The sequence below is a fragment of the Coregonus clupeaformis genome, chromosome 1, assembly GCF_020615455.1.
Source record: "Coregonus clupeaformis isolate EN_2021a chromosome 1, ASM2061545v1, whole genome shotgun sequence".
NCBI lineage: Eukaryota > Metazoa > Chordata > Actinopteri > Salmoniformes > Salmonidae > Coregonus > Coregonus clupeaformis.
The window spans coordinates 6,554,857-6,582,505 of NC_059192.1; the positions used below are offsets into that span (position 1 = coordinate 6,554,857).

Sequence of the window (27,649 nt, forward strand, 5' to 3'; positions counted from 1 at the left end):
TTATTTTCCTATATTTATTCAAAATGATAAAATAAAGACAATAAAGATTTCACTTCAAGGGACAGGCAAGTGTTACACAGCATACATACATTATTATAATAATATATACATACAGAATATATTGTATCGTTATGTATCCCATGAATTTCCATGTAGTTCGCACAGCGTGGAAATGAATGTTTCAAAATTCCAACCAGGTTTATGGACAATTTTGAAAAACAGTGATTATTAGTGACTCACGTGTCAGTAAATAAATGTATAGCTAATACTTTATTTTTTTATTTTATTTTTACAACATCTCCATTTATACAGTTTGATATTTACTGAAACAACAAAGCGATCCCTTCATTTAAGTGAGTAATCCAACACCAATCCCCCAAATTAAAAGCAGACCCTTTTGAAATATAAAAGCATTTAAGCAAAACAAGAAAACAGAGAAGGAAAAAAAGTAACTGATTTCAAACAAGCAAGAGCTTTTGTTGTTTTGAAAGCAGGCAGTGGCACATCATAATCCTAGTACATCTACTTCCCTACTTCAAAATATGACAAACACCATTAGAATGTCACTACACAGGTCCATGAGCACTTCATGTTTTAAGCAATGGCATTTATCCTGTCAAGAATATATCTTATTTTATAGCGGTCTTATATAGCTGCTTCGATCTGATGCACAGTTAAAAGTGGGTACATTTTAGGGATGGGCATCTGAAATTGTTTCACTATTAGAATAATATCATTGTATTTTTTCAGATATCCGGATAGTAGAAATATATGTGTTTTTAAAGAAAACAGTTGTTTTGGAAACTTCAATGGAGACTTGCTTGTTTCAGCAGAACGGTGGGGAAGGGACACGAGCAGAGAGGAGTAGAGGCCGGTGTGTGGCACTAGTTACACAAACGTGTTGCTGCCATAGGTTTCCTATCATGTCATCTGGTAGTGCCCGTCTTTACTGAATCAAATCGTTGTAAAGAAGTTAGCCAGCTGGCTAGCTATAGTAGCCAACTAAGTTAGCCAGCTGGCTAGCTAGCTACAGTAGCCAACTAAGTTAGCCAGCTGGCTAGCTAAAGTAGCAAGGCTGATGGTTGATCATTGTAGCTTACTCCTCATTTAGCCAAATTAATTCGGTAATTTTAATTCAATTTTGCATTGATTAGGCTCTGACTGTAGCGCCGCTCTGATTGACCGACAATAACAACAAGCTACACTGTGGAACGTGTGTACGGCCTAGGCTATCGGTGGGTCTTTTTTTAATGGAGCACACTCATACAAACTGTCATTAAACTGTTGTTTTATTAAAATGTCGAATGTAGTTAAGAAGCGCGGTTTGGCTGGTCATGTTTCGGAGGACGCACGACTCGACCTTCGCCTCTCCGGAGCCCTTGGGGAGTTGCAGCGATGAGACAAGATCGTAATCACGGAATTGGGGAGAAAAAGGGAGAAAATTACAAAAGAAATTACAAATGTCGAATGTAATGGCTATCCTTTTTAGCGTATGTAGATCATTGTATAAATAAAAAGAGGCCTATTTTTTTTATCTAAAAAATAAATAGTCTCCCAAGTAGGCAAATTGAATACCAACTGCCGTTCTGACTTTTGAATAACTGTGCCCATCCCTAGTAGGCTACATTTGTCTGGCAGCAATCCTAATCCTATATTTCAGCACTATTCTTGACAACATTGCATGGTTTTAAGCAAATAAAACATAAATTTTCAGGAACATATGTACAGTTCTGTAAACACAGAAATATGCAGTAATCTTTTCCTCAGACATGGTCCAGTATTTCCCCCTCAGTCACTCTTGTTAACACGTTGTTTCCCTCAAGATGGCAGCAATGCAGAGACTTATCTAACAAGGATCCCATTACATTTCTCAAGATGGCAGTGCAGAAATGTCTCTAGTTATTTCTAAAGCTGGATGACAGAGATTGCGTCTCAAATGGCATCCTATTCCCTATATAGTCCACTATTCTTGACCAGGGCCCATAGGCCCATGGATCCAACATTATGTTAACATCTTTAAGAAAACGTGTAGAGCTGGTTAGATTCAATAGGTTCAATAATAGGATACTGTGTTGCAACATTGCTTTGACAAAGGACTTGCTTAGAAACAAATACAGTTTTGAAGGAAATTAAGCTGCTGTCCTCAACCTTCCTTTACAATTGCAGTTTTACAATCCTAAGACTGAGCACCTTCAGTGGTCCAGACAATTATTGAAAGATTGGTTAGAGCGCCAGCACACCACAACTATCAGGTTCAATAATAGCTTGAGTTACTCTCGATGATTTTCTGCTGCAGCCTCATTTTGAGTTCAGAGACCAGGGCTGAGCTGACAGGGATTCTAGTAGTCTCAGAGCTGATGTTGCTGTCTCTGCTGGTGCTCTTGGAAGCCAGGGCCCCAGAGACGGTGGGCACTGCTGCCCGGGGCCTCTCACTGGGCCTGGGGTTGGAAGATGGAAGGGGGCAGGATGGAGGGGGCAGGCAGGGGGCTCTGGGGGGCAGAGGCTTGGGCTTTGACCTGGAGCACCGGGGTCTGCCGTTTTTGTTGGGGTTGATGCTGACATTCCCTGCTTCCGGGTCGTCTACAACGGTCTTGTTCAAGAGGTCATTTCCACCGCCTCCACTGAACGGTACGTTAAACGTCCACGGCTTGCGGTCCTTTGGTGGTCTCCGTCTGATGATGATGCGACGTGCCGGCATTATCCTGTTGGACTTTGTGTTGCGCAAGAACATAGCCGTGGATATCAAGACAGTGACCCCTACCAATATGCTAACGACACCAGCGACCATGCCTAGAGCCTTCATTGGGTTGTCCCTACTTTGCAATAAAAAGGCTGCCATAGGCCCCTTGAGTTGAGTCTGTAAAAGAGCAAAAAATATCATACTTTTAATCACGCCCATCCACGGGGCTAGATCATCAAACGTTTTAAACGTTCACCATTTTGGTCCAAAGCATGCAGGCAAGCAGCGAGGTCAGAGGTCAGACATGCGCCAAGCACTGACAGAGGAGCCCCAGACAGACAACATCTCTATAACATTCGCAGCATGACTGCGGGTAGTAAATGGTGGTCTACTTTAGGCTGTGCAATTTGGGAGTATGTCTGGCAGTGCGGTGGGTGCATCAGAACGGTTTGTTCTTTTTGTTCACGAGCAGTGACATGTTTCTGATGAGGATTGTGTTGTGGATTAACTTCCTGTGACAGGATCCTAAAGCACTACGTTCATTGCTACTGGGTCTTTGGTTTGAGTGTATTATTTACATGGATATGAAAAATGAAATGAAAAATAGAGATTACTCTGTTCTTCTGACAAAGGGATTAACCCAAACTCAAGACACTGGTTTGAAATGAAATGACTTAATCTTTGTTACTTCAGTATAGTCAAACTGTTTAAAATATGCTCTAGATTACTATAAAATAAGTACTACATACTATAATGGTAGAATTAGAATTTGACAACATAATCAAAACAGTATACATAAAAGTACATAAAAATACATTTCTAGGAGTAGAAAAACATCTCCCAATCAAAATATAAAAGATGGATATGAAATAACTATTATTTTTTGGTATAATATTATATTGTGTATGATATATCTTTGTTTATTTATTTATTTAACCTTTATTTAAACAGCTAAGTTAGTTATGAAAAAAATATTATTTACAATGACGGCCTGTCGAAAAACTTTGTGTGTACTCATTTACTGTTCCTTTATAATGTACTCGAGTACTCTCCTTTATAATGTGCTCCAGTACTCTCCTTTATAATGTACTCAAGTACTCTCCTTTATAATGTACTCCACTACTCTCCTTTATAATGTATTCCAGTACTCTCCTTCATAATGTGCTCCAGTACTCTCCTTTATAATGTACTCCAGTACTCTCCTTTATAATGTGCTCCAGTACTCTCCTTTATAATGTGCTCCAGTACTCTCCTTTATAATGTGCTCCAGTACTCTCCTTTATAATGTGCTCCAGTACTCTCCTTTATAATGTGCTCCAGTACTCTCCTTTATAATGTGCTCCAGTACTCTCCTTTATAATGTGCTCCAGTACTCTCCTTTATAATGTGCTCCAGTACTCTCCTTTATAATGTACTCCAGTACTCTCCTTTATAATGTAGTCCAGTACTCTCCTTCATAATGTGCTCCAGTACTCTCCTTTATAATGTACTCAAGTACTCTCCTTTATAATGTGCTCCAGTATGTAGTTCTGTCCTTGAGCTGTTCTTGTCTATTAATGTTCTGTATTACGTCATGTTTCATGTGGACCCCAGGAGGAGTAGCTGCTGCCTTCGCAACAGCTATTGGGGATCCCAATAAAATACCAATACAAGAATCCAATAGAAAAATCCTATCCTTTATAATGTGCTCCAGTACTCTTTTACAGACAAAGCAGTAAAAAAAAAAAAGATATTGTTTTAAAAAATGGATCATAAAGTAATGTCTTGCAGACATAATAAGGTGATATATAAAACGTAGTCTGTATAGTCCAGCGGGATGAGTCTCATGATCATTTGGGCCTTCGGATAACTCTGATGAAACTGGCCTGGGGGTTGACGCGAGCTTTCTTCACTGTTCTACAGTACAAGGTAGTGGATATACAGATTGTTAGTAAGATGGTGAAGCTGACTATGGCCAAAAAAAGTCCAACAACATTTGATGGGCGCTTGATGAGGTTTAGGAAGTTTGCAATTATTCGAGCTTTGATCTGAAAAGCACAATACGACACAGAAGACAACAGAGATAATATTCTACTATTCTATTCTTCTCGAATATGATGTCAAATATGTAGGGTTTAGTTAAATAATTTATAGGAAAGTAAGCTTTAAAATTAATGTAATCAATTAATGCAAATTTAGAAACGAAAATACACTTAATGAGTATGTGATTTTTTTTTACATTATAAAAACAAACAAAACATAAACAATTGAAATACCACTTTCTTTATGTTTTTATTGGAGGAGAGTTTGAGTGATGTAAAATATCACTTAACAGGCTTGACAGAGCTAATGCTGCTGGCATTAATAGTTCACCCAAATTACAAAATGGCACATTGGTTTCCTTACCCTGTAAGCAGCCTATGGACAAGGTATGACAGCAATCCATGCGTTGGCTTAGTTTCCCTGGCACTGTTTCCAAATGCTAACGTTTGAGCATTTGTGGCACAAATCCCATTCAAGTCATGGTACCGATATTAGCATTTTTCACTCATCATGTGAAACTAAGCCAACGCATGGATTGCTGTCATACCTTGTCCATAGACTGCTTACAGGGTAAGGAAACCAATGTGCCATTTTGTAATTTGGGTAAACTATCCCTTTAAGGTTAGAAGTCTATGCTAAAGGTTTGAGTTAGAAGTCTATTGTAAGGGTTTGGGTTAGTTAAGGTTAGGGAACTTAGGTTTAAATTCTTACCACAGTGATACTACAGCGTTAGTGAGCATTAGGGTTAGGTTAAGGGTAAGCATTAGGGTTACGTTAAGGTTAAGGGTAAGCATTAGGGTTAGGTTAAGGTTAAAGGTAAGCATTAGGGTTAGGAAGTTAGCTTCAGGGTTGAGAAATTAGGCAGTTAGGATTAGAGTTAGGTTAGGGTTATTACTCTACGGTTAAGGTCAGGAAACATTAAACCTACCGCTTCAGTGATGTCGATCTTGACCACGGCGGTAGTGCTGAAGGACGGAGACCCTCTGTCCCGGGCCTGGACCACCAGAGACCACCTGCAGTCCTTCTGCTCGGTGATGTTCTGCACTATCTCCATGGACTTGATGTAGGACTTCAGCTTGATCTCTCCCGTCTCCGCGTTGATGTCGAAGATGTTGTCAGGTTCAGCTTGCATAATGGAATACTCGATGACGTTGTTGGGCGACTCTGCATCGGCATCTATTGCCTGAATGGAAGAACGAAAAAGCAGCAAAACCAAACACTTTATTTACTTTAAAGATTGCACTATACTGGAGCAGGTTGTGGATACGCTCACATTTCAGGTAATTATCATCCAACAAAAGCAAACATTCAATGTACAATGTTTACTAGGGGTGTAATGATTCATGTATGGGACCGAACCGATGGGCCAGTCAACTGTCACAGGTTTAAAGCTTATTTCCTGCAATCCTACACATTCTGTCGTGGGTTGCATATAACATTTTGCCGTCTTAAAGCACATTTTCTTACAATTCTATACATTTTGCCATGTCTAACGTGTATTGTTATATTTGAGTGACTCAAACATTACAACAAAATCTATGGGCTAAAAAACCTAGCTAAAAAACTTTAGCTGACATGGGTAGTTGATCTGGACATTTCTGACAAGTTATAAACGGCTCTCTAAGGTCTGCAATGACTGACATGACAAGAGGAATACTGATGATGCCCTACCCAATTTTGAAATGGCACCTTGTGCGTTCTACTATTACAACTTTCAAGAGTAAGTTGAAAGCCGGACTGAGTACCTTTAAAAAAATAAAATAACGACACCCCCCCCCGCCGACCCCTGCCCTAGGGTATACCACTACACACGACATGGCTTCTCTACATACCTCTACTTTAGGGATCTGTAAAGTGCTATCTTATCGCTACTGTATATACCTCTACTTTAGGGATCTGTAAAGTGCTATCTTATCCTATCGCTACTGTACATACCGCTACTTTAGGGATCTGTAAAGTGCTATCTCATCTTATCGCTACTGTACATACCGCTACTTTAGGGATCTGTAAAGTGCTATCTTATCTTATCGCTACTGTACATACCGCTACTTTAGGGATCTGTAAAGTGCTATCTTATCGCTACTGTACATACCGCTACTTTAGGGATCTGTAAAGTGCTATCTTATCTTATCGCTACTGTACATACCGCTACTTTAGGGATCTGTAAAGTGCTATCTTATCGCTACTGTACATACCGCTACTTTAGGGATCTGTAAAGTGCTATCTTATCGCTACTGTACATACCGCAACTTTAGGGATCTGTAAAGTGCTATCTTATCTTATCGCTACTGTACATACCGCTACTTTAGGGATCTGTAAAGTGCTATCTTATCGCTACTGTATATACCTCTACTTTAGGGATCTGTAAAGTGCTATCTTATCCTATCGCTACTGTACATACCGCTACTTTAGGGATCTGTAAAGTGCTATCTTATCGCTACTGTATATACCTCTACTTTAGGGATCTGTAAAGTGCTATCTTATCCTATCGCTACTGTACATACCGCTACTTTAGGGATCTGTAAAGTGCTATCTTATCGCTACTGTATATACCTCTACTTTAGGGATCTGTAAAGTGCTATCTTATCGCTACTGTATATACCTCTACTTTAGGGATCTGTAAAGTGCTATCTTATCCTATCGCTACTGTACATACAGCTACAGTGGGGGAAAAAAGTATTTAGTCAGCCACCAATTGTGCAAGTTCTCCCACTTAAAAAGATGAGAGAGGCCTGTAATTTTCATCATAGGTACACGTCAACTATGACAGACAAAATGAGGAAAAAAATTCCAGAAAATCACATTGTAGCGATTTTTAATGAATTTATTTGCAAATTATGGTGGAAAATAAGTATTTGGTCATCTACAAACAAGCAAGATTTCTGGCTCTCACAGACCTGTAACAACTTATTTAAGAGGCTCCTCTGTCCTCCACTCGTTACCTGTATTAATGGCACCTGTTTGAACTTGTTATCAGTATAAAAGACACCTGTCCACAACCTCAAACAGTCACACTACAAACTCCACTATGGCCAAGACCAAAGAGCTGTTAAAGGACACCAGAAACAAAATTGTAGACCTGCACCAGGCTGGGAAGACTGAATCTGCAATAGGTAAGCAGCTTGGTTAGAAGAAATCAACTGTGGGAGCAATTATTAGGAAATGGAAGACATACAAGACCACTGATAATCTCCCTCGATCTGGGGCTCCACGCAAGATCTCACCCCGTGGGGTCAAAATGATCACAAGAACGGTGAGCAAAAATCCCAGAACCACACGGGGGGACCTAGTGAATGACCTGCAGAGAGCTGGGACCAAAGTAACAAAGCCTACCATCAGTAACACACTACGCCGCCAGGGACTCAAATCCTGCAGTGCCAGACGTGTCCCCCTGCTTAAGCCAGTAAATGTCCAGGCCCGTCTGAAGTTTGCTAGAGTGCATTTGGATGATCCAGAAGAGGATTGGGAGAATGTCATATGGTCAGATGAAACCAAAATAGAACGTTTTGGTAAAAACTCAACTCGTCGTGTTTGGAGAACAAAGAATGCTGAGTTGCATCCAAAGAACACCATACCTACTGTGAAGCATGGGGGTGGAAAAATCATGCTTTGGGGCTGTTTTTCTGCAAAGGGAGCAGGACGACTGATCCGTGTAAAGGAAAGAATGAATGGGGCCATGTATCGTGAGATTTTGAGTGAAAACCTCCTTCCATCAGCAAGGGCATTGAAGATGAAACGTGGCTGGGTCTTTCAGCATGACAATGATCCCAAACACACCGCCCGGGCAACGAAGGAGTGGCTTCGTAAGAAGCATTTCAAGGTCCTGGAGTGGCCTAGCCAGTTTCCAGATCTCAATCCCATAGAAAATCTTTGGAGGGAGTTGAAAGTCCGTGTTGCCCAGCGACAGCCCCAAAACATCACTGCTCTAGAGGAGATCTGCATGGAGGAATGGGCCAAAATACCAGCAACAGTGTGTGAAAACCTTGTGAAGACTTACAGAAATCGTTTGACCTGTGTCATTGCCAACAAAGGGTATATAACAAAGTATTGAGAAACTTTTGTTATTGACCAAATACTTATTTTCCACCATAATTTGCAAATAAATTCATTAAAAATCTTACAATGTGATTTTCTGGATTTTCTTCCTCATTTTGTCTGTCATAGTTGACGTGTACCTATGATACAAATTGCAGGCCTCTCTCATCTTTTTAAGTGGGAGAACTTGCACAATTGGTGGCTGACTAAATACTTTTTTCCCCACTGTACTTTAGGGATCTGTAAAGTGCTATCTCATCTTATCGCTACTGTATATACCACTACTTTAGGGATCTGTAAAGTGCTATCTTATCTTATCGCTACTGTATATACCACTACTTTAGGGATCTGTAAAGTGCTATCTTATCTTATCGCTACTGTACATACCGCTACTTTAGGGATCTGTAAAGTGCTATCTTATCTTATCGCTACTGTATATACCTCTACTTTAGGGATCTGTAAAGTGCTATCTTATCCTATCGCTACTGTACATACAGCTACTTTAGGGATCTGTAAAGTGCTATCTTATCTTATCGCTACTGTACTTACCGCTACTTTAGGGATCTGTAAAGTGCTATCTTATCTTATCGCTACTGTACATACCGCTACTTTAGGGATCTGTAAAGTGCTATCTTATCTTATCGCTACTGTACATACCGCTACTTTAGGGATCTGTAAAGTGCTATCTTATCGCTACTGTACATACCGCTACTTTAGGGATCTGTAAAGTGCTATCTTATCGCTTCGCTACTGTACATACCGCTACTTTAGGGATCTGTAAAGTGCTATCTTATCCTATCGCTACTGTACATACCGCTACTTTAGGGATCTGTAAAGTGCTATCTTATCCTATCGCTACTGTACATACCGCTACTTTAGGGATCTGTAAAGTGCTATCTCATCTTATCGCTACTGTACATACCTCTACCCTAACAGGTGCACCGATGATCATGGTCCTCTCCACAAGGCTGTCATCGAACTCTGGAACATGGTCGTTGACGTCCAGGACAGTGACAAACACCTCCGCCAGGCTGTACTTGCCCTCTGTGTCCTCTGCCTTCACGTAGAAGTTGTACTTGGACTTGACCTCAGCGTCCAGAGTGGCCCAGGCCTGGGTGTAGATGATGCCTGAGGACGGGTGGATGAGAAACCTGGAAAACACAACAGAAAGTGTATTAGCGGTATATTGACAGTGTATTAGCGGTATATTGACAGTGTATCAGCGGTATATTGACAGTATATTAGCGGTATATTGACAGTATATTAGCAGTATATTGACAGTATATTAGCAGTATATTGACAGTATATTAGCAGTATATTGTCTGCATTTTAGCAGTATATTGGCAGTATATTGATAATATATTAACAGTACATTGACAGTATATTGGCAGATTATTAGCAGTATATTGAGAGTATGTTGGCAGTATATTGACAGTATACTGGAAGTATATTGGCAGTATATTGGCAGTATACTCTTAGCACTTTTTTTTCTATCTAGAACCTAAAAGGGTTCTTTGGCTGTCCCCATAAGAGAACCCTTTGAATAACCCTTTTTAGTTCCAGGTAAAACCCTTTTGAGTTCCATGTAGAACCCTTTCCACAGAGGGTTCTACATGGAACCCAAAATAGTTCTACCTGGAACCAAAAGGGGTTCTACCTGGAACCAAAAGGGGTTTTCCTATGGGGACAGACGAAGAACCCTTTTTTCTAAGAGTATATATTAGCAGTATATTGGCAGTATGTTAGCAGTATATTGGCTGCATGTTAGCAGTATATTGGCTGTATGTTAGCAGTATATTGGCTGTATGTTAGCAGTATATTGGCAGTATGTTAGCAGTATATTGGCAGTATATTAGCAGTATATTAGCAGTTATGTAACAGTCAAGGTTATGCACTATATGTACTGTGCGTTACAGTTTAATCTTGGATTAAAACTCATGGGGAAAATATGTCAAGACCCGTGTTCCAGGATGCTGGATCAAGTTTTCTGTACAATCACAAAGGTTGTTTTTTGTCCAGTACACATTTTTAAAGTCCAATATTATGTTAAAGCAGCACATATTCAGCCATTTTCCAACATTTTCTTTTTACAACTTATTCCGTGTGAAAATTAACAAATGCAAAGCAAACTGTTAACTTTCACACATTTATAAACGGCAAGCAAAACTGGAAGATAACTTGACACTTATTTTTTCAATGTACTGCCTGTATTGCAGCCTGCCTGCCATGCTTGCTTTCCATAGCAGAGCTCCAGCTGTCACATTGCATGTTAATTGGCCCTCTCTACACGAGACATCCAGGCCTGGCAGGCTATTTCTTACCCTACATCCAATTACGAGATTAACCAGTCAGTATCTTGCCGCCATCTTAGAGTAAGCTGTTACAGGAGAGAGGAGAGGAGCTACAAGCAGAGCCAACCCAATATACTGGAATACTGGCTGCTCCCATCTTCCAATCAAAGGGGAAGAATCTGAGTTGAGAGATGGTTGACCTGAGCAGGATTAGTTAATCCAAGTCAAACTCATTCATTCTTAGCCACAATAATCATGGCCGGCAGGTGATGGAATGCCATGAAAAAGATTCATCTTTCTGAGACTGATCAGTCAGGAGGAGGCTGGTTCATCTGATAGTGACAGTTGTTGTTATGCCTGGGTGGAGTGGAGTAGGCTCAACTAAACACTGTTTACACACCTTTTTTATTTTGCACAAGCGTTTTCACACCTATTGCGGAAAAGGGCATAGAAAATATAGGGGGCTGTACTTTATTCACTGCAAACGGCGATCAGCATTTACCCACTTTTTTTTAACCATTACATCACTGTTGCTGAGCGATTGGGATGTTATGTAATTATCCAATATAAAGAGCCAGCGGGTTACCCCACGTCTGTCCTAACACATAATCAGACATTCAAAATAATTATATTGCATAAGTGATCATTTCTGCCCATATTGGTCTGTTCAACTGGCTCCACACCAACAGAGGAAGTTATTTTATACAAATCATCATGTCCAACAATCATTGGTATTGGCAGGAGTCTGTTGTACTTACAAATCAGATCCAGATCCATAGATGGAGTACTTGACTTCACCCCAAAGGCCAGAGTCTGGATCATTGGCCTGGAATGCAATAAAGAGAAAGGGAGTTAGAACACTGGAACAGAACATAGAGGAGAGGAGTTAGAATGTTGGTAGAATTCTGGAACTGAACATAGGAGAGGAGTTAGAATGTTGGTAGAATGCTGGAACGGAACATAGAGGAGAGGATATAAGTTAGAATGTTGGTAGAATGCTGGAACGGAACATAGAGGAGAGGAGTTAGAATGTTGGAACGGAACATAGAGGAGTTAGAATGTTGGAACGGAACATAGAGGAGAGGAGTTAGAATGTTGGAACGGAACATAGAGGAGTTAGAATGTTGGAATGGAACATAGAGGAGTTAGAATGTTGGAACGGAACATAGAGGAGTTAGAATGTTGGAACGGAACATAGAGGAGTTAGAATGTTGGAACGGCACAGAGGAGTTAGAATGTTGGAACGGAACATAGAGGAGTTAGAATGTTGGAATGGAACAGAGGAGTTAGAATGTTGGAACGGAACATAGAGGAGTTAGAATGTTGGAACGGAACATAGAGGAGTTAGAATGTTGGAACGGAACAGAGGAGAGGAGTTAGAATGTTGGAACGGAACATAGAGGAGTTAGAATGTTGGAACGGAACATAGAGGAGTTAGAATGTTGGAACGGAACAGAGGAGAGGAGTTAGAATGTTGGAACGGAACATAGAGGAGTTAGAATGTTGGAACGGAACATAGAGGAGTTAGAATGTTGGAACGGAACAGAGGAGTTAGAATGTTGGAACGGAACAGAGGAGTTAGAATGTTGGAACGGAACAGAGGAGTTAGAATGTTGGAACAGAACAGAGGAGTTAGAATGTTGGAATGGAACAGAGGAGTTAGAATGTTGGAATGGAACATAGAGGAGTTAGAATGTTGGAACGGAACAGAGGAGAGGAGTTAGAATGTTGGAACGGAACAGAGGAGAGGAGTTAGAGGAGTTAGAATGTTGGAACGGAACATAGAGGAGCTAGAATGTTGGAACGGAACATAGAGGAGTTAGAATGTTGGAACGGAACATAGAGGAGTTAGAATGTTGGAACGGAACAGAGGAGTTAGAATGTTGGAACGGAACAGAGCAGAGGAGTTAGAATGTTGGAACGGAACAGAGGAGAGGAGTTAGAATGTTGGAACGGAACAGAGGAGAGGAGTTAGAATGTTGGAACGGAACAGAGGAGAGGAGTTAGAATGTTGGAACGGAACAGAGGAGTTAGAATGTTGGAACAGAACAGAGGAGTTAGAATGTTGGAATGGAACAGAGGAGTTAGAATGTTGGAATGGAACATAGAGGAGTTAGAATGTTGGAACGGAACAGAGGAGAGGAGTTAGAATGTTGGAACGGAACAGAGGAGAGGAGTTAGAGGAGTTAGAATGTTGGAACGGAACATAGAGGAGTTAGAATGTTGGAACGGAACATAGAGGAGTTAGAATGTTGGAACGGAACATAGAGGAGTTAGAATGTTGGAACGGAACATAGAGGAGTTAGAATGTTGGAACGGAACAGAGGAGTTAGAATGTTGGAACGGAACAGAGCAGAGGAGTTAGAATGTTGGAACGGAACAGAGGAGAGGAGTTAGAATGTTGGAACGGAACAGAGGAGAGGAGTTAGAATGTTGGAACGGAACAGAGGAGAGGAGTTAGAATGTTGGAACGGAACAGAGGAGTTAGAATGATGGAACGGAACATAGAGGAGTTAGAATGTTGGAATGGAACATAGAGGAGTTAGAATGTTGGAACGGAACAGAGGAGTTAGAATGTTGGAACGGAACAGAGGAGTTATAATGTTGGAACGGAACAGAGGAGTTAGAATGTTGGAACGGAACATAGAGGAGTTAGAATGTTGGAACGGAACATAGAGGAGTTAGAATGTTGGAACGGAACATAGAGGAGTTAGAATGTTGGAACGGAACAGAGGAGTTAGAATGTTGGAACGGAACATAGAGGAGTTAGAATGTTGGAACGGAGAAGAGGAGTTAGAATGTTGGAACGGAACATAGAGGAGATAGAATGTTGGAACCTATGCACATCAAGTTCATAAGCATGTCAGGGCTCTTTAAAAATAATGCCATCACACAGGAAATAAACTCCAATAGTATATAACAATATTATTCATAATAATAATAACAATTTCCACATTCATATTTATATTATTAACAACTAATTTTTTGGTTGACAATATTGTTGAGTAGGGAGTCCATTGGGACACAACTCCTGAATGAAGGTCATCCAATGACTATCCATTAGCTGATTGGAACAGTCTGAGGATAACCCACTAGGGAGGATCAGCTAAAACAGACTGAACAATGTGGGATTTCACCCCAGCAGGGGCCGTCTACTAAGCTCATATTCCCTGGGGTGAATAGCACACAGCCACACCACAGGGACAACACAGCCACACCACAGGGACACCACAGCCACACCACAGGGACACCACAGGGACAACACAGGGTAAAGGCCAATATGATTAACCCTAAAGGATTGTTTCCTCTCACCAACTCTGATTCCTGCTAAACATTTCCTACTAGTAGTGTTCCAGTATAAATACTAGTAGTGTACCAGTATAAATACTAGTAGTGTACCAGTATAAATACTAGTAGTGTACCCGTATAAATACTAGTAGTGTACCAGTATAAATATTAGTAGTGTACCAGTATAAATATTAGTAGTGTACCAGTATAAATACTAGTAGTATGGAAGCAGATTCATCCCACAAGAAATACAGATAAATAAAATGGATATTGGAGTATTGTTTTTTTCAATATTAGTGTTGTTTTAATACTTTTATTTGCATTTCTTTTGTCATGAATCTGGTTCCATAGTTGAGTACTGTATGGAGAAAGTCCATCCTATAAGTATTACCGCTCTCCTGGCAAAATATCACATTCTGTGGAAATCTCTCAAACTGGAAATCCCCTGCTTCCTCTTAGCTTCCAATTACCAATAACCATTAATATCCATCTATCGGTGGATTATTTTGGGGAGATTACGTAATCATATTTTGGTGCCAGTGGTGTTTGAGTAGAGTTCAATAATCCAGATGTACTCACAGTGACAGACACAACGTTGGAACCTCCGGGGGAGTTCTCCGGGATACGCGTTATGTAATACTCTGAGGTGAACCTGGGAGTGTTGTCGTTGGTGTCCAAAAGATGAATCACGATATCAGCCGTCGCACTGAACCTCTCAGGGGTGTCAATCTCCACAGCCAGTAACTGTGGTTGGGGAAAAATGCATGTTAAATCCATAAAATACTCCCTGCTATTCTTGCTGTTGTGCTGTAGTAAAAAAATAATTAAAGGAATGAGCATTGGTGCCTGCAATGCCAGAGTTGTGGGTTGGATTCCCACTGGGGTCAAAAATACAAAATATATGGAAGCACTACTGTAAGTCACTTTGGATTAAAAAAAAGTCTGCTAAATTATTATTATATTAAGTAAGTTATAGGTTATTACTGAATAACTACCATTGTAATTTCTTACCATATAATTACCATTGTAATTTCATACTGTATAATTACCATTGTTATTTCTTAGTAAATACCTAGTAATTTCTGTACCATAAAAATTCAGAAAAACCAAATCCAATCTACATTGTCCCTTTTAGGATCAAATGTTTGTTATTCCAGTTTGTCATTAATGCAGCTGAAAATGGGCTGAAATACCTTGTATGTTAAGGATTTGCCTTTTTCATAGTCGATGGCAGCAGAGTCTTCAACGATGATGGTGACCTGTGCTTCATTGAGGACCGTCTGGGGCACCACTCTGAGTACCCGACCAGGCCCCACCAATCTCAATTTAAATTTAGCATTCGCCCCCTGTCAGAGAAAACACACACACCTACATGAGTCTGCCATCGATGACAACATTCATGGCAAATACCAGGACCTATGACCTCTTGTTCAACAACAGTAACTTTAATCTATCGTATGGGCTGAGGGGGGGAAAAAAACTGTCAATGGATACAATTATTATGTAATGTAAAACAATGCAGTCAAGAAATGTGGGAACAATGACATACTGAGGATAATGACGGTCCTTTTAATCTAAATTAACTGTTGACATTCCTGGGATGCGTAATAGTATTATTCGCTAAATGGGGGGGGATTAAGATATTATTTCTAAAATGGGGTTACATAATGTCACATACTGTTTTTGGGGGATTAATGAAAGCATCCTTTATGAAATGTAGATTTTTAGGGCCAAACATCCCATAATATGCCAACGCCTTCAGAAATCAACCGGATTTAAAACACAAATGGATTGTAGCGCCATATTCATCGTTAGATCTATCAGTACCTTAGTATCAGTCAAGTCTTTAGAGTTTGGGCTTACACACATTTTTAGAACACAGGCTCAAGGCCTATAATGAAGCATAAGGAGTGGTTTAGGACACAAGCTCAATGCCTATAACGAAGCATAAGGAGTGGTTTAGGACACAGGTTCAAGGCCTATAACGAAGCATAAGGAGTGGTTTAGGACACAGGCTCAAGGCCTATAACAAAGCATAAGGAGTGGTTTAGGACACAGGTTCAAGGCCTATAACGAAGCATAAGGAGTGGTTTAGGACACATGTTCAAGGCCTATAACGAAGCATAAGGAGTGGTTTAGGACACAGGTTCAAGGCCTATAACGAAGCATAAGGAGTGGTTTAGGACACATGTTCAAGGCCTATAACGAAGCATACAGAGTGGTTTAGGACACAGGCTCAAGGCCTATAACGAAGCATACGAAGTGGTTTCCATGAGAGTACAAGAGGGGAAATAGAGAAGGAATGGCTCTGGCTGTATCCCAACTGTTACCCTATTTCACTGATCAAAGGTTGTGCACTATATAGGGAATATGGTGCGATTTGGGAAACAGACTGCCTTCCAGTACCTGATCAGAGTCGTTGACCGTTATCTTCAGCCCCCTGAGGATCTCCCCCTCTGAAGGGTGCTCATGCATGGTCACCTCAAACTGGCTCTGGGGTCCGTTCTCTCCGTAGAAGGTAGGAGGGTGGTTGTTGAGGTCCACCACTCGAACAGTCACCACAGTCATGGTATAGTAGTCCAACAGCTCCTCACTAGGCCCCAGCTCAGTGGCCTGAGAGAGAGAGAGAGAGAGAGAGAGAGAGAGAGAGAGAGAGAGAGAGAGAGAGATCAGACAATAAATCATATGCACTAAACATGTAATAACAGGATAAGAAAGGTGTTATTACCTTGACTTTGATTTCATATAATTCATTCCTCAGCGTGACTGGATAAGCTGTTAGGCTGATACAACCACTTGTGCTATTGATGGTGAAGGCACCCTCACTACCTGAAGAAGGAGAACAGGAAGGACTTCACCATAGTATGTGAATCATGACATATACAGAAATCACAAATATCTGTGAAACTGTAAACAAACACACGCTCAACTGTTGACAATGATAGGTTATTATCAGTTTGTGAAGAAATAGCTTGGTAGTGTGTGTGTGTGTGTGTGTGTGTGTGCGTGTGTGTTTATAACTTACCATTGGTAATGGAATAATGAATAGGATTAGGGTTTCCTTCATCTCCATCTTTGGCAAACACAGTGGAAATTTCAGAACCCTGCAAATACACATTATAAATCATAAAGAAATGGCTTGCAAAAGAAATGGCTTGCAAAATGTTTTAAAGACCAGATGATCATCAGGCTGTGCTGTGCTTACAGGAACCGAGACCTCGTAGACATAGCCAAAGTAAGGAGTTCCAATGAAGGATGGAGGGGTGTCTTGGGCGTCGAGGACGTTGATGGTTATGGTGGCCGTAGATGTCAACACCTGAGCCTTGCCTTTATACTGTCCACCTCCATCCTGATGACAACAGAAGGGACATGTTAGACATTGGACGACGACACATGATAAATAATTTTCTGACTGATTATTTAGTGCTAAAAACATTGTGAAACAACAGTACTGTTTGCATAAGTTAACACTCTACGTGTGAAGGATATGACGCTGCTTGCTTAGCGAGGAGTACCACCTCCTCCATCGTGCTAATGAAAAAGGCCTTCTTCAATTGTGCAAGGAGCGACACTTCAGGCTGAGGAGTTAGTGTCACAGATCCCCATCTGCTACATTTGTGAATTACATCAGCTTTCTATTTGTGTGTGAACTTCTTAATCTTGCTCCCGTGAAAATACACTCAACGTACAGTAAGGGCCTAAACAACATGCTCCTTCACACGAGACAATTAGTCAATCAACTGCCATGGTGTGGGATCAAGGGCCGAGACGTAGTGCGGCCTTAGGTAATCAGGGCTTACCCTCCCCAAGAGCTTAGAGACGGACCCAGGGATGGAGGAGAGGACCCTCCCCCTGAGGCGTAAAGACAGAGACGGAGGAGGGACCCCCAGCCCTTCACCCTCCCCTAGGGCTCAGAGAACAGGACAGAGATGCAGTAGAAGAAAAGCTTCCCTCCCCTCGGGCTCAGAGAAGAGGACAGAGACACAAGAAAAGCTTCCCTCCCCTAGGGCTCAGAGAACAGGACAGAGATGCAGTAGAAGAAAAGCTTCCCTCCCCTAGGGCTCAGAGAACAGGACATAGATGCAGTAGAAGAAAAGCTTCCCTCCCCTAGGGCTCAGAGAAGAGGACAGAGACACAAGAAAAGCTTCCCTCCCCTAGGGCTCAGAGAACAGGACAGAGATGCAGTAGAAGAAAAGCTTCCCTCCCCTTGGGCTCAGAGAAGAGGACAGAGACACAAGAAAAGCTTCCCTCCCCTAGGGCTCAGAGAACAGGACAGAGATGCAGTAGAAGAAAAGCTTCCCTCCCCTAGGGCTCAGAGAAGAGGACAGAGACACAAGAAAAGCTTCCCTCCCCTAGGGCTCAGAGAACAGGACAGAGATGCAGTAGAAGAAAAGCTTCCCTCCCATAGGGCTCAGAGAAGAGGACAGAGACACAAGAAAAGCTTCCCTCCCCTAGGGCTCAGAGAACAGGACAGAGACACAAGAAAAGCTTCCCTCCCCTAGGGCTCAGAGAACAGGACATAGATGCAGTAGAAGAAAAGCTTCCCTCCCCTAGGGCTCAGAGAACAGGACAGAGATACAGTAGAAGAAAAGCTTCCCTCCCCTAGGGCTCAGAGAAGATGACAGAGACACAGTAGAAGAAAAGCTTCCCTCCCCCAGAGAGACAAGGGCGGAATAGAGAGAGCTGACCCTCCCTCTGAGGCCCAGAGACGGGGCCAGGGCCAGAAGGGATCAGCAGCCCCAGACCAGACACAGATGACACATTGGGATGACACATAGGGATGACACATAGGGATGACACATAGGGATGACACATTGGGATGACACATTGGGATGACACATTGGGATGACACATTGGAATGACACATTGGAATGACACATAGGGATGACACATTGCTGTTTGGGGTTTTAGGCTGGGTATCTGTAAAGCACTTTGTGACAACTGCTGATGTAAAAAGGGCTTAATAAAAAATACATTTGATTAATTGATTGATGGGTTGATTGACACATAGCTAGCCGCCGTCTAACCTTGGCAACCACCGTCACAAAGTGTAATGCTGTGGTCTCAAAGTCGAGCGTCTCGCCTGGTTTGATCCGCAGGACCCCACTGTGGCCGTCGATGGTGAACTTGGTAGTAGGGGTGCCCTGTGAACAGACACAGGGCCATCTTTAAACCCTTCATTATGATGATGTATACTGAGATCTAGACTTAGATCTAACTAATCGCACTCTCCATTCAATGCAGTTTTTACTTCAATGACATTTGAAATACAACCAATACCCCATCACACATCAAATCCAGACCTAAAGATGGCTACAACATTATATTTCAGCCTTTCAACTGTTTTCTATTGTTGTTCTTTCAGATGTCTAGAATCATCAGGGTGGTTTAGACTCTAGAATCATCAGGGTGGTTTAGACTCTAGAATAATCAGGGTGGTTTAGACTCTAGAATCTGCTTTGTGAATCTCCCAGTCGACATATGAACGGTGCCAACTACGGTTTGCTTGCTGATGGCCAAAAGCAACCCTAAGCTTCTGCTTAGTCCTCAATACCTTGCTGAAATGTAATTGAAATGTAATCCACTAAAGTAACACAATTTCCTGCCTCCACTCCAGTGTAAAATGAATGGTTCTCTCTCCACGGATGGTTTCTGTCCTGTGTTGATTAAAGACCGTACCATTCATCTACAGTATGACAATGGATCCTCCATATACAGTCGTGGTCAAAAGTTTTGAGAATGACACAAGTATTGGTCTTCACAAAGTTTGCTGCTTCAGTGTTTTTATATATTTTTGTTAGATGTTACTATGGCATACTGAAGTATAATTACAAGCATTCCATAAGTGGCAAAGGCTTTTATTGACAATTACATTAAGTTTATGCAAAGAGTCAATATTTGCAGTGTTGCCCCTTCTTTTTCAAGACCTCTGCAATCCGCCCTGGCATGCTGTCAATTAACTTCTGGGCCACATCCTGACTGATGGCAGCCCATTCTTGCATAATCAACGCTTAGAGTTTGTCAGAATTTGTGGGTTTTTGTTTATCCACCCGCCACTTGAGGATTGACCACAAGTTCTCAATGGGATTAAGGTCTGGGGAGTTTCCTGGCCATGGACCCAAAATGTTGATGTTTTGTTCCCCGAGCCACTTAGTTATCACTTTTGCCTTATGGCAAGGTGCTCCATCATGCTGGAAAAGGCATTGTTCGTCACCAAACTGTTATTGGATGGTTGGGAGAAGTTGCTCTCGGAGGATGTGTTGGTACCATTCTTTATTCATGGCTGTGTTCTTAGGCAAAATTGTGAGTGATCCCACTCCCTTGGCTGAGAAGCAACCCCACACATTAATGGTTTCAGGATGCTTTACTGTTGGCATGACACAGGACTGATGGTAGCGCTCACCTTGTCTTCTCCGGACAAGCTTTTTTCCAGATGCCCCAAACAATCGGAAAGGGGATTCATCAGAGAAAATTACTTTACCCCAGTCCTCAGCAGTCCAATCCCAGTACCTTTTGCAGAATATCAGTCTGTCCCTGATGTTTTTCCTGGAGAGAAGTGGCTTCCTCGCTGCCCTTCTTGACACCAGGCCATCCTCCAAAAGTCCTCGCCTCACTGTGCGTGCAGATGCACTCACACCTGCCTGCTGCCATTCCTGAGCAAGCTCTGCACTGGTGGTGCCCCGATCCCGCAGCTGAATCAACTTTAGGAGACGGTCCTGGCGCTTGCTGGACTTTCTTGGGCGCCCTGAAGCCTTCTTCACAACAATTGAACTTCTCTCCTTGAAGTTCTTGATGATCCGAAAAATGGTTGATTTAGGTGCAATCTTAATAGCAGCAATATCCTTGCCTGTGAAGCCCTTTTTGTGCAAAGCAATGATGACGGCACGTGTTTCCTTGCAGGTAACCATGGTTAACAGAGGAAGAACAATGATTTCAAGCACCACCCTCCTTTTAAAGCTTCCAGTCTGTTATTCTAACTCAATCAGCATGACAGAGTGATCTCCAGCCTTGTCCTCGTCAACACTCTCACCTGTGTTAACGAGAAAATCACTGACATGATGTCAGCTGGTCCTTTTGTGGCAGGGCTGAAATGCAGTGGAAATGTTTTTTGGGGGATTAAGTTCATTTTCATGGCAAACAGGGACTTTGCAATTAATCGCAATTCATCTGATCACTCTTCATAACATTCTGGAGTATATGCAAATTTCCATCATAAAAACCGAGGTAGCAGACTTTGTGAAAATTAATATTTGTGTCATTCTCAAAACGTTTGACCCCGACTGTAGACTGTATAACATTAGATCTAACCCTGAAACCTCAGGCAGACCAGGACTATATTCATTAGGGCACACGTAGCAAAAATATGCTAAAAATTGATATTGTTTCAGTCCATGTTCTTCTTCTTTAGTGTCCAATGAAGCAGACCCAGGGGTGTGGACGTTGTTTACCTGTACGTAGTAGGTGACACTGCCTCCAGAGCCCATGTCTTTATCCACAGCTTGCACTCTGTAAATGCTGCTTCCAGCTGCAGTGTCCTGCAGATGACAAAAACATTGATGACATTCGACATTTAAATATAACATATTGCCTGTGCACTTATCTAGTACATATCTGCTAGACTTTAATAACGGTGTCTTTACTTGCCGGCATGTCAGACAGGCCCCTGGGGTAGTGAAGCCCTATTATATCTAAAGACATGATACCAATATTGACATCTCTGTCAGTATCTTTTAACATTATCTCTAAAGACATTAAACCAATGACAGAGCTGTCTTTATGGTGATCAGGATTTAACACTGACCTCGGGGACGTCTACGGTGAAAGGCAGGTTCTGAAACTCTGGTTGCTCATCATTGACATCGGTGACAAACACCCGAATCGTCTCGACAACCTAAAGGAAGGAACAAACAGATGACATCACAACAACCTAGCTGAGAAGCCAGGTGTTATTGCGTAAGTGTATAGGCCTATACATGTGATGCATATGGATTTGCGACTAATGTTGTTGTCAAAGCTCAGCTCACCTTATTCCGACCATCTGTTATGCTAACAAGAGCTGAGATTTCACCTTGTTTCTGACAAAACAAAGAACATGTTGTTAACAGCACTCTAAACAACACATGCGTTACTGGGGGTAATGATAATCTCTGGTGACAGACGGCAGATTTGGTTCTGGGTTCCTGAGATTACCAGAGATAGTGTTCTCAAGCCTCACTGCATTACACTCACCTCTCTGTCTAGCTCCTGAATGAGAGTTATGTTTCCTGACTTGGGGTCCACTCTCAGGTATTCTCTGGTGCCCTTCTCAAAGGTCAGGCCAAACCACACGGCATCCCCCTCTGGGTCAGTGCCATTTAGGGTATATACCTGTGTTCCTGTAAGGTTAGAGACAGAGATAGCACCTGCTTATGAATGTGTTATGAATGCTTATGAATGTGTTATGAATGCTTATCAATGTGTTATGAAGTCTTTATGTAGGTACTCTTCAAATAATAAAGTGTTACCGAATTTGGTTATAACATTGCCTATCAAATACATGGAACAAGATCCAAGATGGCGTAGCAGTGCAGTCATGTTCTCTGTTGTGTGTCCGTGTAAATAGCCTGTTTTTTGTATTTCCCTATCACACTTTTCATCCTTCTACTAAATATACTTTCCTGCAACCCGCCTCACTCAATGTGGAACGGATTCTATTATTGACTTACCTTTTATCTAGAATCTCCAGTTGAAACTAGCTAGCCAGCTAACTTGCTATTAGCCACCGTTAGCAGTTTTCACCCAGAACATCAGATTTTCTGCCGGAATAACTGAATCACTGGACATTAACACCGGATCGCAACTAGCTAGCCGCAACCGAATGGATGTTGCTGTTGGCTAATCACCACTGCCCCCGAAGCAAACACCAGTTAGCCTTGAGCTAGCCTCGAGCCAGGCCCATATCCCGGCTATCTACCTCTCTGTCTACCGGACGGGAGTAGCCAGCTAACTAGCTACTTGCTATTAGCCACCGTTAGCGTTTTTTCACCATTGTCCGTGGCCTGCACTACCTACCAGCCAGCTCTAGCCTGGACTATTATCGGCCAGTCTGCACTGTCTGCACAGCGCGTTATCGACCCAGTACATATCGTTTTTTCTGCCGGAATCACTGAATCACTGGACCTTTAACACCGGATCATCGCAACTAGCTAGCTGCAACCAAATGGATGTTGTTGGCTAATCAGCCTTGAGCTAGCCTCGAGCCAGGCCCATCTCCCGGCTATCTACCTCTCTGTCAACCGGACGGGCCTTCCTAGTGTTGACACGGAGCCCCGCCGATCCAACACGACTGGTCGGCCGACGAAATCGTCTGATGTGGTTTCAACAGGCTTCCCATTATGACGTCGACCACGAAGATCCATCTGCTAGCCCCGGCCCGCTAGCACACGCAAGCCGTGGCCTCTTGCTTGGTAATGGGTCCGCGGTCAAACGACCACCCCTCATCACTGTCAAATGCTCCCTAAAACACTTTAGCGAGCAGGCCTTTCTAATTGACCTGGCCCGGGTATCCTGGATGGATATTGACCTCCGTCAGTAGAGAATGCCTGGTTGTTCTTTAAAAGTGCTTCCTCTCAATCTTAAATAGGCATGCCCCATTCAAAAAATTCAGAACTAAGAACCGATATAGCCCCTGGTTCTCCTCAGACTTGACTGCCCTTGACCAGCACAAAAACATCCTGTGGCGTACTGCATTAGCATCGAACAGCCCCCGCGATATGCAACTTTTCAGGGAAGTCAGGAACCAATATACACAATCAGTTAGGAAAGCAAAGGCTAGCTTTTTCAAACAGAAATTTGCATACTAACTCCAAAAAGTTTTGGGACACTGTAAAGTCCATGGAAAATAAGAGCACCTCCAAAAAACTGCCCACTACGCTGAAGCTAGGAAACACTGTCACCAACGAAAAATCTACAATAATCGAGAATTTCAACAAGCATTTTGCTATGGCTGGCCATGCTTTCCACCTGGCTACCACTACCCCAGCCACCAGCTCTGCACCCTCCGCTGCAACTTGCCCATGCCCCCCCGCTTCTCCTTCACACAAATTCAGACAGCTGATGTTCTGAAAGAGCTGAAAAATCTGGACCCCTACAAATTAGCTGGGCTAGACAATCTGGACCCTTTCTTTCTAAAATTAGCTGCCGAAATTGTCGCAACCCCTATTACTAGCCTGTTCAACCTCTCTTTTGTAACGTCTGAGATCCCCAGAGATTGGAAAGCTGCCGCGGTCATCCCCCTCTTCAAAGGGGGTGACACTCTAGATCCAAACTGTTACAGACCTATATCCATCCTGCCCTGCCTTTCGAAAGTATTTGAAAGCCAAGTTAACAAACAGATCACCGACCATTTCGAATCCCACCGTACCTTCTCCGCTATGCAATCCGGTTTCCGAGCTGGTCATGGGTGCACTTCAGCCACGCTCAAGGTCCTAAACGATATTATAACCGCGATCAATAATAGACAGTACTGTGCAGCCGTCTTCATCGACCTGGCCAAGGCTTTCGACTCTGTCAACCACCGCATTCTTATTGGCAGACTAAATAGCCTTGGTTTCTCTAATGACTGCCTCGCCTGGTTCACCAACTACTTCTCAGATAGAGTTCAATGTGTCAAATCGGAGGGCCTGTTGTCTGGACCTCTGGCCGTCTCTATGGGGTTGCCACAGGGTTCAAATCTCGGGCCGACTCTATTCTCTGTGTATATCAATGATGTCGCTCTTGCTGCTGGTGACGCTCGGATCCACCTCTATGCAGACGACACCATTTTGTATACATCTGGCCCTTCATTGGACACTGTGTTAACAAACCTCCAAACGAGCTTCAATGCCAGACAACACTCCTTCCGTAGCCTCCAACTGCTCTTAAATACTAGTAAAACTAAATGCATGCTCTTCAACCGAACGCTGCTTGCACCCGCCCACCCGACTAGAATCACTACTCTCGGCGGGTCTGACCTAGAGTATGTGGACAACTACAAATACCTAGGTGTCTGGTTAGACTGTAAACTCTCCTTCCAGACTCACATTAAGCATCTCCAATCAAAAGTTAGATCTAGAATCGGCTTCCTATTTCGCAACAAAGCCTCCTTCACTCATGCTGTCAAACATGCCCTCGTAAAACTGACTATCCTACCGATCCTTGACTTCGGCAATGTCATTTACAAAATAGCCTCCAACACTCTACTCAGCAAATTGGATGTAGTCTATCACAGTGCCATCCGTTTTGTCACCAAAGCCCCATATACTACCCACCATTGTGACCTGTACGCTCTTGTTGGCTGGCCCTCACTACATATTCGTCGCCAAACCCACTGGCTCCAGGTCATCTATAAATTACTGCTAGGCAAATCCCCGTCTTTTCTTAGCTCACTTGTCACCATAGCAACACCCTCCTGCAGGTATATCTCACTGGTCATCCCCAAAGCCAACACCTCCTTTGGCCGCCATTCCTTCCAGTTCTCTGCTGCCAATGACTGGAACGAACTGCAAAAATACTACTACCTTGTCCCTATATTGTTATTTATTTTGCTAATTTGCACCCCAGTATCTCTATTTGCACATCATCTTTTGCACATCTATCATTCCAGTGTTAATACGAAATTGTAACTATTTTGCACTATGGCCTATTTATTGCCTTACCTCCATAACTTACTACATTTGCACACACTGTATATATATTTTCTGTTGTATTTTTGACTGTATGTTTTTGTTTTACCCCATATGTAACTCTGTGTTGTTGTTTTAATCGCACTGCTTTGCTTTATCTTGGCCAGGTCGCAGTTGTAAATGAGAACTTGTTCTCAACTGGCTTACCTGGTTAAATAAAGGTGAAATAAATAAAATAAAACGTGAAAGGTAACCAATCTCTGCCTCCAGTTGTACAGAAGATAGTGAGGAGAGACTAGCATACAGCACCATTAACCTGATCTAGACATAGTTGTTTAGGAATAGGAATTCTGAGGTATAACTTTCCCAAAAACCTAGGTTTTCCAGAAACCCAGGAATAAGCAGGAAATCATGGGGATCCAACTGGGATTTCTGGAATTTTACTGGAGTGTTGCAACCCGTAGTATTATCTGATTGGTTTTCCTATTGCTGACAGCCACTCCTGCCCCGCTATTGTTTTCCCTGGCTAAGCCTGTTAGTGCCCGTCACCCTCCTCTGCAGGGCTTTATGGTGATAAATCTAAGGCTCAGTGTTGCTCATGTGATCACTGATCAGTCCAGCACAAGCAGACCTGGGTTCAAATACTATTTGAAATCTTTCAAATACTTTCGAGTGTTTGCTCTAGCCTGCATGGAGTGCCAGATGGGCGGGGTTTGCAGTTTTGGGACTATTCTGTTGGTCAATTAAGCTAGGCAAACTCAATGAAGCACACATCGACTATATGAAATGATTACAAATAGTATTTGAACCCAGGTCTGATAATTAGCTACTGTGTAACGCTGCCCTTGAAACGCAAAATTCATCACGTTGTGATTTTCTTTTAATTTAGCCACATTATCTACATTATTTCTAAAATCACAAGACATACTGTATATTATTAATTCACAACTTCACTGACTCAACTAATTAATTAAATAATCATCTCATTTATTTAATTGTTTAAAACACTTTACCGACAGGTGTGTCTTCTGAGATACTGAAGAGAGCCATATTCCCATTGGTGCTGCTCGGTCCGTTGTCGTAGAAATAGGGTGCGTAGTCCGACGTTTGCCCTGGTGGAGAAAAACAAATGAATCAAAATGTAGAGTCGAATGTGTCACTTGTAACAAGCAGCGTGTTCACAATCACAAAAAGGTAGATGACAATCTATGGATGACGAGTAAACTCTTCATACAGCACATAAATGATAACGCATGATGTCATAATCAATTCAATACTTCTAACACCTGTGGTCCTATTTATCTGAATATTCAATTACAATTATTGTACTCACTTCCTGAAACGGCAGGAAAGCAGAGAGAGAAACAAGACAGTTCAATGTCAGAAGAGGTCAAGAAAAGTGTATTATCTTAAGGAAGGTAAAGGAACCCCCAGTGAAGTCCTAATATCAACACAAAGACCAGGACAGAGAAAATAAAGGAAACCTACCCAAAGAGGGAGGAAGAGTAACCAGGAAGACTAAGAGAAAAATAGACTCTCTCTTCTTCTTTTGGTTCTTCATCCTGATGGAGGTGGGAGAAGAAGACGGCTTGTCAGGATCATGCAGGGTGGAGATAGGGGGTAGAGACCAGGGAGAGGGAGTCCAGCTGAGGCTGAGCGGAGCGGAGCGGAGTCAGTGTCCTTCTGGAGGT

The 27,649-nt window shown here is 42.3% G+C and overlaps 1 protein-coding gene across 4 annotated transcripts; it reads right to left on the reverse strand.

Annotated features, from left to right (window-relative positions):
* On the reverse strand, nt 1-27,649 carry LOC121575992 (cadherin-related family member 1-like). 4 transcript variants are annotated; one of them, XM_041889321.1, is made up of 18 exons: nt 27,447-27,649; nt 27,292-27,294; nt 26,972-27,070; nt 22,546-22,691; nt 22,341-22,391; nt 22,118-22,207; nt 21,765-21,851; nt 19,344-19,460; nt 17,522-17,665; nt 17,342-17,420; nt 17,045-17,145; nt 16,723-16,929; nt 15,510-15,662; nt 14,896-15,060; nt 11,787-11,854; nt 9,660-9,888; nt 5,631-5,885; nt 1-2,857 (listed from the first exon to the last, which is right to left on the reverse strand). In XM_041889321.1, exons 1-18 carry the CDS (start codon nt 27,517-27,519, stop codon nt 2,255-2,257), a joined length of 2,670 nt encoding a protein of 889 aa, XP_041745255.1. In that variant the 5' UTR covers nt 27,520-27,649; the 3' UTR covers nt 1-2,254. The 4 variants fall into 4 exon arrangements, with proteins under 4 accessions (XP_041745255.1, XP_041745303.1, XP_041745320.1 ...); XM_041889386.1 differs by lacking the exon at nt 1-2,857 and adding an exon at nt 4,338-4,576; XM_041889378.1 differs by lacking the exon at nt 1-2,857 and adding an exon at nt 4,338-4,707.

Bases quoted from the DNA above. Each gene is read 5' to 3' on its own strand.
- LOC121575992 (XM_041889321.1), bottom strand. From the start codon at position 27,519: ATGAAGAACCAAAAGAAGAAGAGAGAGTCTATTTTTCTCTTAGTCTTC. The intron at 21,852-22,117 runs GTCAGTGTTAAA...TGTCATCTGCAG, and splicing joins TCACCGTAGACGTCCCCGAG to GACACTGCAGCTGGAAGCAG. The intron at 11,855-14,895 runs GTGAGTACATCT...ATTGCATTCCAG, and splicing joins CCAACGTTGTGTCTGTCACT to GCCAATGATCCAGACTCTGG.